Raw genomic sequence first — 12,293 nt, forward strand, 5'->3', positions numbered from 1 at the left:
TGAACAATGAATATAGTAATAGAAGTTAAATTTCATTTACTGGTTCATGCTAACTTTGCACAATAATTGAAAATCATCCAATTATCAAAAGTATGAACACATCATTCCACAACTTGAAGAAATAAAACCTAACAACTTGAAAGTAAAACCTACTCTAATGAGAGCAAAGAAACCATGCTTACTTGCAAAAGTAGACAAGATTCACCAACAATTGAACAATGAATTATGTTTGAGCTCTTAAGAAGTGTCACTACAACAATTTCTCCGAAGTCTCTCATATGAAATAAATGAAATAAGGAGGGTTTATATAGACTCCCTTATTACAAAGCAACGACTTGGATTGATTTAAGAGCAATGGCCAAGGTTAAACAACAGACCTAATTAGGGAAAACTAGCATAGTTATCCAAAATGGACTAATGAGAAATGAACAACTAATTAATCCAGCTTTCTTCTAGAAGTGGGTGTCCCTTATCCTTTTCCTTGGCAGCAAATTCAATGAACTTGGTCATTATGGGGCCCAACTCTTCCATTGAGACACTTGGCAGGATGTCAATTTTGACGGACAACAATTATGAGTGGAATAACATCTCTTATACTTTATCTGATATCTATGGCATTATTATTCTGCATTACGTGTTTTATCTGTGTACTTTAAGTTATTCACCCGAGAGGGTAAACATCCTATACTCACAACGCATACCCTTTCACGAGCAAAGGTTAAAAACTAAGAAGCCACTGCCAAGCTAAGCAAACGAAGCAAAACGATTACCTAAAAAACAAAAAGTGGGGCTCCCCATTTGCAATGGGGTGATGTGTGAAAATGTCACAACAAGAGATACCTCATCTTTTCTTCTCTCTGCACTGACGCATTTTTGTTGTGGTACCTCCTCCTAGGGTGACTCTTCTTCCAGTAACCTCTTGATCATGAATACTCTTTGGGAGCCAAACATCCTGTGAGAGTACATTTCTGATTCATCATTTATCCATGCTTCTAGTACTGCCTTGCTATTTGTGGTCCCATTTGTCTCATTAACTTCTATATCTTCTTCTCAATTAGGTTCCTCCCAAACATCAGCGATGGATAGCTTTGTTGTAGTGTTTATATTTCGGTCATTATCTTCATATTCTTTCACATTAACTTCTTCCACATAGGATTCTTTAAGACTCTTTCCCAAAGGAATGTGTAGTATCGTCCTATTATCTACAAGTGATATTTCTTCCTTTCTGGCATCTATTACTCTTCATGAATCAACAAACCATCTTAGTCCCAACAGTGCATCAAATGAATCGAAAGTCTCCTTGACTGTTACTACTTCAAAGTTTACAAATTGCTTTATACTATTATACCATGAACATTGACTTCTACATGTTTCCAGGTACCCAATGTCTTCATACTGGTGCCATTTGTTAGAAATATGTTGTAGAGGATTGGTTCAAGTGCCAGTTTCGCCAAGTATTCCAATATCCTTTTTCGGAGCAGGTTCACATCCGCCCCTAAATCCACCATAACTCTATTGATCTTCTTGTGATGAATCTGGAGGTCAGTCATAATTGGTTTGGTCTTCCAACGCTTCCCCATTGTTATGACTTGTGGTGTAGACTTCTTGTTCCAGTACTTGCTGAATTGTTTCAATTTCGCCAATAAGTCATTCTGTCCCGCTATCTGCACCATCTGTTTGGGGATTCTCACTTCTTGTTCAGTAAAATAACTGTTTTGCTCCTTCTCTTTATTCTGTTCCTTCTATACTATCCTTCTAGTCTGTTTGATGATTTGGTCATGTTGTTGCTTGGTAGGGTGGAACTCTTCCTCCTCTGAGCTTTTCTCTTTAGTTGTTACTGCTAGGTGCTTTCCGGTATTAGTTACTTGTCTGGTTACTACTGTGACTTTTCTCTTCTTCTTTGGCTTAGGCTAAATGCAGTAGTCTTCTTCTTCCATGCTGCTTTACTCTAAAGTATAACCTTCATCTCTACCAGCCTGCAAAATCTCCTTGTTTCTCTTGGAAGGGTCTTGGGTACCTTACGGAGGAGCCTGGCCCCTCTGTTTGCATTAGAGCTCTGGGATTATTGCTTTGGGCTGCCGGTGTTGCACTCATGTAATGTTGGCGTGCCTTCTCACAATTGAATATGTCATGGTTTTCTAGCCCAAAAAATCTACTTTTATTCCTCGTCTCCATCCAACACTCGGCTACATAATGGCCCATTTTGCCGCAATTGAAATAGGTAGCATATGATTGCCTTCCTCTTCCTCGGTCTTGGCCTCTTCCCCCACAGAATGATCCATTATTGTTGTAGGGCTCCGGATTCTGAATTGCGTTGACATTTCTCTAGTTTTGTTGCCTTGGCAGTACTCTGTATCCTCTATCTTGGGCATATAGCTTGCTTTCCACTAGTTCTTTCACATACACCATATCTCTATCACAATTCGGTTCTTCTCTTACTTGGAATCTTTGGGATGGGCAATTTGTCATTTCATGGTCGTCCCATTGTCCACAAGTGCCGCAATATACAAAATTTGGTTTCTGACTATGCAGAGATCTAATCTTAGCACATTTGCCTTCTTTTAACTAATCTCCTTACGACTGTAGTAAGAATGCCATATGTTTGTGGTCCTATCTCCTTCATCAGTTCCTGTCTCAGCTGTAGCTGTTCAATCTCTAACTGTAGTTGCTCCAATTTTATGTTTTCTCTTTCCTTTTTGGTCTTGTACCATGATTGGTTCTCTGTCCAGTAGGCTGTGTCACTAATTCTGAATATGTAGTGAAGTATCTTTACTCCAAAGCCATTCTTAACGCTGGTGTTACCGCAGAAAGGAACCATTCCATTTTCTACTTGTCATTGAGAGGTTCTTCCAGTCTCCGTGTTACCTCTTCGAATCTTTTATCAAATTTAGTGATTGGTTCATCCTGCTGTTGGGATAATTCCCTTAATTTGGTGACTCAATGGAAACTGTTGTGTTGTAAAGGGGATGCAATTGGGTGGTGTGTTATTTTGCAAAGTTGTGATACAAATGTCCAAGATTATGGTTGGAGTGGAAATTCCTTTGGCAAGTAGGGATATAATCACATCATGTTGGCTTCCCCATCTTCTATTCCTTGTTGATTGGACGTTTGATTCCTAGGATTTGTGTTTTGATGCTAGAAATCCTGATTTTGTATGCATGTAAGGTATGATATGCTGATTTGTATTGTTGTTTTTGGTTGGTATACGTGACAATTAGAAATTTAAACACTTATGTATTTTGGTGGTTATAAGTCAATTGTGTAATGCTTATCTAGTACAACTTAGATTGCCACATAGTCATGCTACAGTCCATGGGGACACTTTATTTGTTTGGTGAGGGTGCGAACATCCAAATAAAAATCCCTCATTTACTAGTGCAAGAGAAAGTATTAGTTTTTCTCACACAATGACAAGCAGTAACCAATTGATCTAAAGGTTTTGGACTTACATCCTATTGAGGAGTAAGAAACTACAAATCCAATGTGTAGAAAACATAATGTGGTGTGCCGATTGACAATCAAAATTCGGGAGATCTGGGTTGGATTCATAGCCGATTCATTTTTTCTACCTACTAAACACAACTATCTAGGAGTTCATATATAAAATAATTTGGCTGTGTGAAGCTAACAAATTTAATACATTAACCTCATGAAAGGTTTAATTTGAATTATCAAACAACAAACATTGACAACTTGTTTGGTAGAGTATCCAAACGAGTATTTTGAAGGTATTAGCTTTTGAGTTATAGCCAATCCATTTTGGTTAGGTTTTAAATTCAACTATCCAAAAATATCATACATAAGTTATTTTCTAAGTTCCACGGCATTCTGGTGTGGGGGATGGCAGGATGGCAAGGGACCTGTTTTGAGAGAGAGAGAGAGAGAGAGAGAGAGAGAGAGAGAGAGAGAGAGAGAGATCTACAAGTTCAAGATCAAACACAACATTATAACGGCAGTTTAATAGCCCTTGCCTGTAACCCCAGTCCCATGGACACCGGACAGCCCTATCCCTAGCCCCATGATGCTTCAAACACCTATCATTAAGGTTTACCTGCTCCACTTCAATAAGTGTTATAGGTAACTGTATCACTGTATATATGTATGTGGTTGTGTGCATACACATGTAATATTAATATATACTGTTATTACTATTAGAATTATACATTGATCAGAGTGGAGTAGGAAAACCTTAATACTAGTAGATGTTTGAAGCATGAAGGGGCATGGGGCTGGGGCAATCTTAATATAAAATAAGAATTTTAAATTTATAAATTAAAATACCTGATCAAATTGACTGAAAATAATAATACTGGATACAGTATGCCAATATTTGTTATCACTGAATTATTGAATCACTGTTGGAAGTGGTGACCAGGTAAATGCATGAACCTAGAGGCTTGAACTAGTCTATGATAATTGCATGAATCCAGCTTTGTACTCTGTTCAATGGGAAAAACATTCCAGTTTCTTGGTCCTCAAATCTTCTCCAACAACAGCAGTGGCAAAATAGAAAAATGTTTTAAAATTTATACACAATATCATTTTGAATGGATTAATGTTGAATAAGGTCCCATGCCCCTTTTAAAACTGAATATTTGGCCAGCTCTTTTTTAAAAAAGATATTGTGAACTGTCATTTTGACATCAGGACATCTGGGTGTACCCAGGATGGTCAAGGGACGCCTCAAATGTCCCTGGCTGCCATGGGGATGACTATATGTCCCCTATATGTCATTTTTTCTTGGGGGGGGGGGAATGTGCCTCCATGGAACATAGGTTATTTTAGTTTATTGATGCTTTCCAATTTAAAATAGTAACCTTACATAAGGTTTACTTGAAATCTCATACCATCAAAGAATTGATAGCTGAATTGTATTACCTGGACAAGTCTTTTGTATGTCTTGAGTTGGACGCTTAGCTGGTCCATTTTGGCTAGGTGTTAGCACAAGTTACACAACTATATGGAACCTTATAGATGAATTAGTTTGGTTCTGTTAACAAAAATTTAGAAGCAATTAATTTACCATGTGGCATGTACTCATAATTGGAAAATTGAATTTTGAAAAAGGCTTGCTCATATCTGCCTTTTTAACTACGGTAGAGTTTCTTCCAAATTGATTTTAAACTAGTCTGCTTCAATTAGTCTCTAGTGAAAATTGTGGATATAAAATTTTGTGATGGTGTTTCAATTGGATATTGTTTTTTGTGGTTGAATTCCTGTTTGTGCCATTCTTGTTTTCTTGTTTTAAAATTAAATTGTATTTAGCATTCAATCAGGTTGTTGAGATAAGTTTCCTTTGGATTTCTAGTGTGTTTTTATTGATGAAATTTAAGGCTTTGTAGGGGACTTTATTGATTGATAGGGATGGAACGCATTTTCGGCATATATTGAATTGGTTGCGTGATGGTGTGGTTCCCATTCTTGATACCAGTGGATATCAAGAGCTTCTGCGAGAGGCAGAATACTATCAACTACTTGTATGCAATCTTTATTGTCTCCAGTTACTTGGAAAGGACTTGATGTCTGTTCTTTATCTTTTTTGTTTCAAAATATTTGGAAGATCAATAACATAGTAGTATTTCTAATCATACAATTTAATTCATCAGGTAGCATAACAATTGGAGAAATTGATCGAGCTATTATAAGGTTTTATAAGTAGAAAATATTACTTTTACCTTCAACACATTGGATATGAAAGATATCTGTTAGAATTGTTGTTTTCTTATTACAGTAAAACAAAACTGTAGTAGTAGGGAGCAGATAAAAATATAAAAGGTTTTCAAACATTAAGCTGCACATATCGATATTTGTCAACAGTGTTGGGAAACAACATATCAATTTCTAACTATCAATATTCTGTATTTTTGTTCCTAGTTCCCATGCCACAACTGGTCATACTCCTTTTATTCAATATCCAATCTGTTTATTCACATTTTATATGTGGAGTTTGTGACATTAACAACTTCTAATTATAAGGTTCCATATCACAGCTAGATAAGCATCCCTTTTATTCTAAGATCCAATCTTTTCTCTCAAATTTGATAGGCAGAGGTTGTGAGATTAACAATCTTCAATTTGATTATTGTTACATCCAAATTATAATTGTAGTTAAATACTCAGATCTTGTCATGAAATATAAGAGGTGTAGGTGTGCCCAACAAATGCTGATTTCTCACAGATTTAGTTTTGTTCTACAAAAAATGATGAGGGTAGAGTGATAAAATCTAAAATATGGTGGGCTTTGGGGATACAAACAAACTCTCTTATGCTAAACAGTAAGAAGTATGATCCATTGGGATTGATGCAGGTATACTCTCATATCTCATCAAACAATCTGGTGTGGATTATTGGCCACTTCCATTTGCAAGAATTTCAACAATTGGAATTTTCATACAGTCAATATTTAGTTTTACATATCTCCATACAAATGTCATGCTCTTGATCTTTCCTCGATAATAAGCCTGTAAGTGAATTTGTCTTACAAAGTAATACTTAACAATTTCACCTACAAATCGCTATCAAAGCAACAATACCAGAAATGGATTTATGCTAGGCGATGGATTAATTCAGTCTGATTGGTTTCAAATGTCAAATGGATATTAAGGTCATATGCAGTTGATAATGAAATTGGATCAATTATATCTGTTAGTAATATTTGTTGAGGCTGGGATTAGCATTCAATTACAAGAGAATAGAAGCTTGAATTGTTATTGGTTGCATTAAGGAATGATTAAACATAACTGAACTCCCACGATGGTAAAGAGCCATGAACGAAGGAATATATCCCGTGGGACTTAACGACGAAGAGGCATGTTCTTTCAATGGAGCCAAGGGATATAAAGGGATCCCCATTCCAAGGAGAGGAATATCGAAGAGATCATAAGTGTGTATATACATCAGTTGTGTTCGACAAAGAAACAAGTAATATTTTCTAGCAAGCATTGTGTGGCAGCCATTTGGGTATGCTGTAACTTACTCATGAATTAATACTGATTTACAGAATGTTATATCTGATTTCTATTAAGAATAAAAGGGCCAATGTAGGGTCTAATACATATGCTGTAGCAGTTATATTAGTTAACAGTAGAAGAGTCAGATTTATATACTGGTCATGTTGTATTCTATCTGTATATGTTGTTGAAATAGTAGCTAGCTCGGATACCCATTGTATTTTAATGTTGTCAATGACAATTAAAATACACTTGTATTATCTTCTATGTAAATGTGTTATTGGGCTGGACCCAAAATGTAGCATGGAAAGGCAATTCAATGTGTCATTGGGCTGGGCCCAAAATGTAACGTGCAAAGGCATTTCAATAACTATTGGGCTGGACCCAAATGTCCAACGTGGGAAATATACAATAACAATATAACATTATTCATGCAAGCCGACTTGAGGATGATTAGCGCCTAAGGTTGATATACAACTACTCCAAGATGAAGTCATTTGTACACACAATCATTTTATATTCTGCTATCTGCTCTCCTAGCAGCGATCCTTCCTAATGCGAACTTGTGCAAGGCGATTATGCAAACTCTTCAAGGTTGATTGTGGCGAAGTTGTCAAAGTTCATGTCAAGGTCTCTTGTGCAAATCAGATCCAAACATCTGCTGCTCCTCCTTATCATCTGCTGTTAATGAAGGGCTGCATTCATCACTGATTTCTTGAACAGCAATCTGATATAAATCATTGCCTTGTAAACTGTCTATATTTGAGATAATACATATCACATTTAAAGGCTGGGTTTTTCACCTCCAGGAGGGAGGTCTTCCCAGGGTATTGGTGTCTTGTGTCTTGTGTTTTATTGCTGTTACTGTTTATTCACAGTCTGATTATAATCAAATTGGTTAAATTAACATCTGATTGCTTAAAATTAACATATGTATGTATATTCATAATACATAAGGTATTAATATATTCATAGCCTAATCCTTAAACATTCTCTATTGCCCCTCATGGGATAGGTTGGTTTTGTTGAGGGAAAGGCGGAGTACTTCCATCCCAAAATAGGTGAGCCTTAAGAGGTGGTATGGACAGGTGTTCCTGAAACCCTTGGGCCTGTTTGTGGAGGTGGTTTCCTAGCGCCCTAACAAGTAATTCCCCATGCTTAGTTAGGGTTGATGATTAGGAAGTAGTAAGGGTTGGGGCTTAAATATAGTAACTATCGATTTTGTAATGAATACTAATGGTTCTCTAGCTTAATGAACTGATAGAAGGCTTAGTAATATATAGTGATGTGTGTTAATTATTGGGAAACTGGCAGCCTCCTAGTAGGGGACATTATAACAAAATAGTTGTATAGATATACTAGAGTTGTTAGTGTACCCTCCTTACCTATTTCTAATTAGATATTTCAACACAATCAGATCTGTAGAAGAAAAGAAAGGAGGATTAGGTTTGAATAATAGAACAGCTAAGTCCCTTCTTCAGTTAGAGCAGGAAACTCAGTGGTTGAACTGGAATTTACACAGGGACTGTACACTTGGAATAAGAGGTGAAAGTGTATAACACAAACATTGTATGGAATTCTGCTTTTGTAACAATTAATTTCTCCATCTCGACATGTATCATCTAAGTGACAGTACCCTCTCCGGTTATTGACCTATCTCAGTAAACATTGCCTGCAGGCTTTGGATGCTGAAGAAGCTCTAATTCAGATTTGTAAGAGTGATTATCTCTTCTAGGTTTTGATGAGAAGATTTAGCAATCATGGGGAGGATTAGTGCATATCAAAAAACACAAGATGTTCAAATTTATGGGCAAATTTTGTAGTGCAAAATTTCAACTAAAACTGTAGAGCAATCAAGAACTGTTTATTGTTTCACCAAGTTAATAAAAATAAAGTTACTACTAGCTGAAGTCCACAAAAGTATAAGAGCAAAGGGTTTCTCCCATGATATAACAAAAAATATAACCAGGTGAATTCTGATGCAAAAACTAATTATTCTCCTGAGTATATTATATACAATATTATAAACAAAATGGGAAATCCACAGAGGTTCATTCCAATCTAGTAAGAACTAATAAACATATATGTTCTTTTTGTCAATAGGCAATTATATTGATTAAAGTAAATGTTATCTAGCATTGCTTGTCATCTGATCATCTGATAGATTTGATATATTAGGCCTCTACAGTATAAAGAGAGTTAATCTAAGCAGTGGTAATTTTATGTGGGTTTTGCATTATTAAAAATTTCAGGTGACAATTAATGAAATAAGTATTCTGACTACACCTTGGGTGTTAGTTTGTCAAGATTTAATAATCTGCAAATGCATCTTTTTGAAGTTACTTTTTAAATGTCCAACATAGAGATGTTAGAAATGAAAGTTGACTCTGGTCATCAAAAAGGACTTGTAAAGATGAAAGACTTATCTAGATTAAATCACTATATTAAGTCATTTCTTTTTGCATTTTCATTCCTCAACTTTGGTTGAAGATTATAATTAGTTAATTACATTTCAAACTTACAGTTTTTCTAAACATTTAAATTCAAATGGCAATGACTTGAACTGAAATGAGAAGGCCTTTCAATAATTTAACGTACGCAATATATATTTAAGGTTGTTGTAGCTAAAATATTTCTCTTATTGATCCCAGGGTTTAATTGAGGATATAAATATTATTTTGAATAAAAAAAAGGAAGATGATGAGGGGAAACCTGAAATGACACGTAAAGAAGTTATTAAGTGCATACAATCAAATCGATTGAGGCTTCGGGGGACAAAACTTTCTGGACTGGACCTTTCTAAATTGGTAATAAGCTGTGTTTCAAACAAAATTATTATTTTTTTTCTGGCTTTTAGGATTATTAATTGGATTTGAACATATATTTGTCTTCTGTCAATAATCAGCACATTGTTTTTTTCTAGAAAGTATTGTTCCACATGCATGATTATGTTATTAAATGCATATAATTAAAGTAAGTGAGGCTTTGGGGAACAAAAATTTCTGGTTGGACCTTTCTAAATTGATAATAAGCTGTGTTTTCAAACAAAATGATGGTTTTTTCATGTTTTAGGATTATGTTATTAATTGGATTTGGACATGCATTCAAGTTGTGTCAATAGCTAGCAAATGGTTTATTCTAGAAAGTGTCGTTCTACATTCTACATTCATGATTGTTCATTTCAAACTACTGTGTAACATACATGGAACCATAGCCAATGAGCCACAAAATTAGAAAAAAATTGGATTTAAAAAAATGTAAAAAAATGTTGATAAAGAGACAAAAACTACTTGTGTTTTAACTGTAAAGGCATTTCCATAGCATAGAGATATTCAGAGAAAATAAAAATAGAGAGTTTAGCCCATGAATTGTCCAAATAAATAGATTTTCTGAAATAGCAGAATGCAGTGTAGCATGTAAGCTTTGCCACTAAATGATTCTCTGATAAGTTCTGTATGAAGTTAATAAAGTTATTGCTAAGTTATCAATAAAACAGTTCACTGAATGATATGCGATCAAAACTCTAGTCTTGTTGTATGATGTGAGTGAATGGTAAAATTGTTAAGTTTTGTGAACCAGATCGGTAATCAGATTTTCAGTATTTAATTGTTTGCTAACATTAAGTAAACTATAAACAAGTAAATGAAAGAATGAAAGCAAGTGCACAAGAGACCAACACAATTACCCTGGGAAAACCTCCAAGGAGGAAAAACCCAGCACTAAAGACCCACAGGTCAGATTATGTATTCAATCTTAATTGTACCAATACAATACTTAGCTGGACTCTTCAACCTCTTATTAGATCTGCTCCTTTTATCATATCAGATCTCCCCTTCTAATTACACCAAGTCTGCATCAAGTCTGCTTGCTCTCTTACAGAAATTAGGAACACCAAATGCCTTTGATCTCCTTGAATAAATTTGCCCAATTCTCTTCTCAATTTCGCACACTTAGTTGCAAAAGAATTTCGCCGATTGCATGAAAAATGAATGAATGATTTGAGTTTGGCAATTGATCTTTATTTATATGACAGATAACCCCAAGTCGGCCTTGATTGAATATATGTATTTTGGCGCCAAGTTAATTTAGTGTGGCGTGATTAATATAGGGCTGGTCTTGTTTAGGGGCACGTTACCCTTTTAGGTCCAGTCCTACACGTTACCTTAAGGGAAGGCCCCAGTCCGATAGGGGTTCGGATGTTGCCTTTAGGCAATCCGAACCCTCTTTCCTAGTTACAAACAACAAAAATGTGACTAACAACACTGCATTCTACATTATTATTAATATCAAAAGACTGTTTAATCATAGAGACTGCACTATCATAACAAACTTTGAAACCTTCGGAAACTTAGTAAGAACAACTACAATAAACATTTTTACATCCCAAAAAGATAAAAGAAAAAACATTTTATCACTGCAAAATTTTCAAGTAGGAAACTTCAAAGGATATATCATCCAAATGAGAATGTAATAAATTGATGAAAGAGAAACCATTTTTGAATAACTGGTAGAGTCAAATGGGCATGAATTATGCATTTCCAATTATTCTAGCCCTAGGTACAAGACCAAATCACATTCAAAGGCTTTGCTATTAAACCAAACCTTCAAATTTAGTCAAAGAACTCACTCATATAAAGTAGAACTAGTAGATAGACACAAAAGAGTGAAACAGGTATAGGATAAATATGCATAATATCATGATAAGCATACAAAATCACAATGACCAAGATTTTGATGTCGCAAAGATTGGACATCTTGGTGCAATACTTGGTTACATATAAACATTAGGCTGATGTTTTTATGTAGCCAAGGGTTTTTGTACAACTTGAGAGAACAATAAAATGTTACAAAGACAGACTTGACCTACACATAACATTACCTCTTCACTTCTAGTAATGATACTCTGTAAAAAACATAAAACTATAGCATTGCCATATTTGTCAAGCAAAGCAATGATATGATAGAGAGCCTAAACTAGTATTATATTCAAGCCATTTAGCAAAGAATATGGATTATTTCTTTCAATAGAACTAATTTACAAGACTATCACTTTAGAAAAAGATGGACCATCAAATGTTTTTTGGAGCAAATAACCAACTAATCTTCACAATAACAATTTAGTTGTGCAAAAAGTCAAGATAAGAAGTAGACACAAAATTAAACCATGATAAAGTAGACATAAAATATGAAGTAGACACAACAAGCTAAAATATAACCTCAAAATATAGACCATTCACCTATCATAACAGTAAAATACTCTCTTTGGATGGAAGCCTCACGAAAATAAAATAGATTTAACATTTTTTATCTTGTTAATTTGAATTGAAAGATCCTTGTGATGTG

The 12,293-nt window shown here is 35.0% G+C and overlaps 1 protein-coding gene across 1 annotated transcript in view; it reads left to right on the forward strand.

Moving 5' to 3' along the window:
• The window catches only part of LOC131037740 (FH protein interacting protein FIP2), a 186,215-nt gene that overhangs the window by 58,536 nt on the left and 115,386 nt on the right, over positions 1 to 12,293 (forward strand). The window contains exons 3-4 of the mRNA XM_057969934.2: positions 5,343 to 5,477; positions 9,602 to 9,757. Coding sequence (XP_057825917.2) covers positions 5,343 to 5,477; positions 9,602 to 9,757 — 291 coding nt within the window. The remainder of the gene's footprint in view (positions 1 to 5,342; positions 5,478 to 9,601; positions 9,758 to 12,293) is intronic.

Source organism: Cryptomeria japonica, chromosome 6 (assembly GCF_030272615.1).
Source record: "Cryptomeria japonica chromosome 6, Sugi_1.0, whole genome shotgun sequence".
In the NCBI taxonomy this organism is placed as follows: domain Eukaryota; kingdom Viridiplantae; phylum Streptophyta; class Pinopsida; order Cupressales; family Cupressaceae; genus Cryptomeria; species Cryptomeria japonica.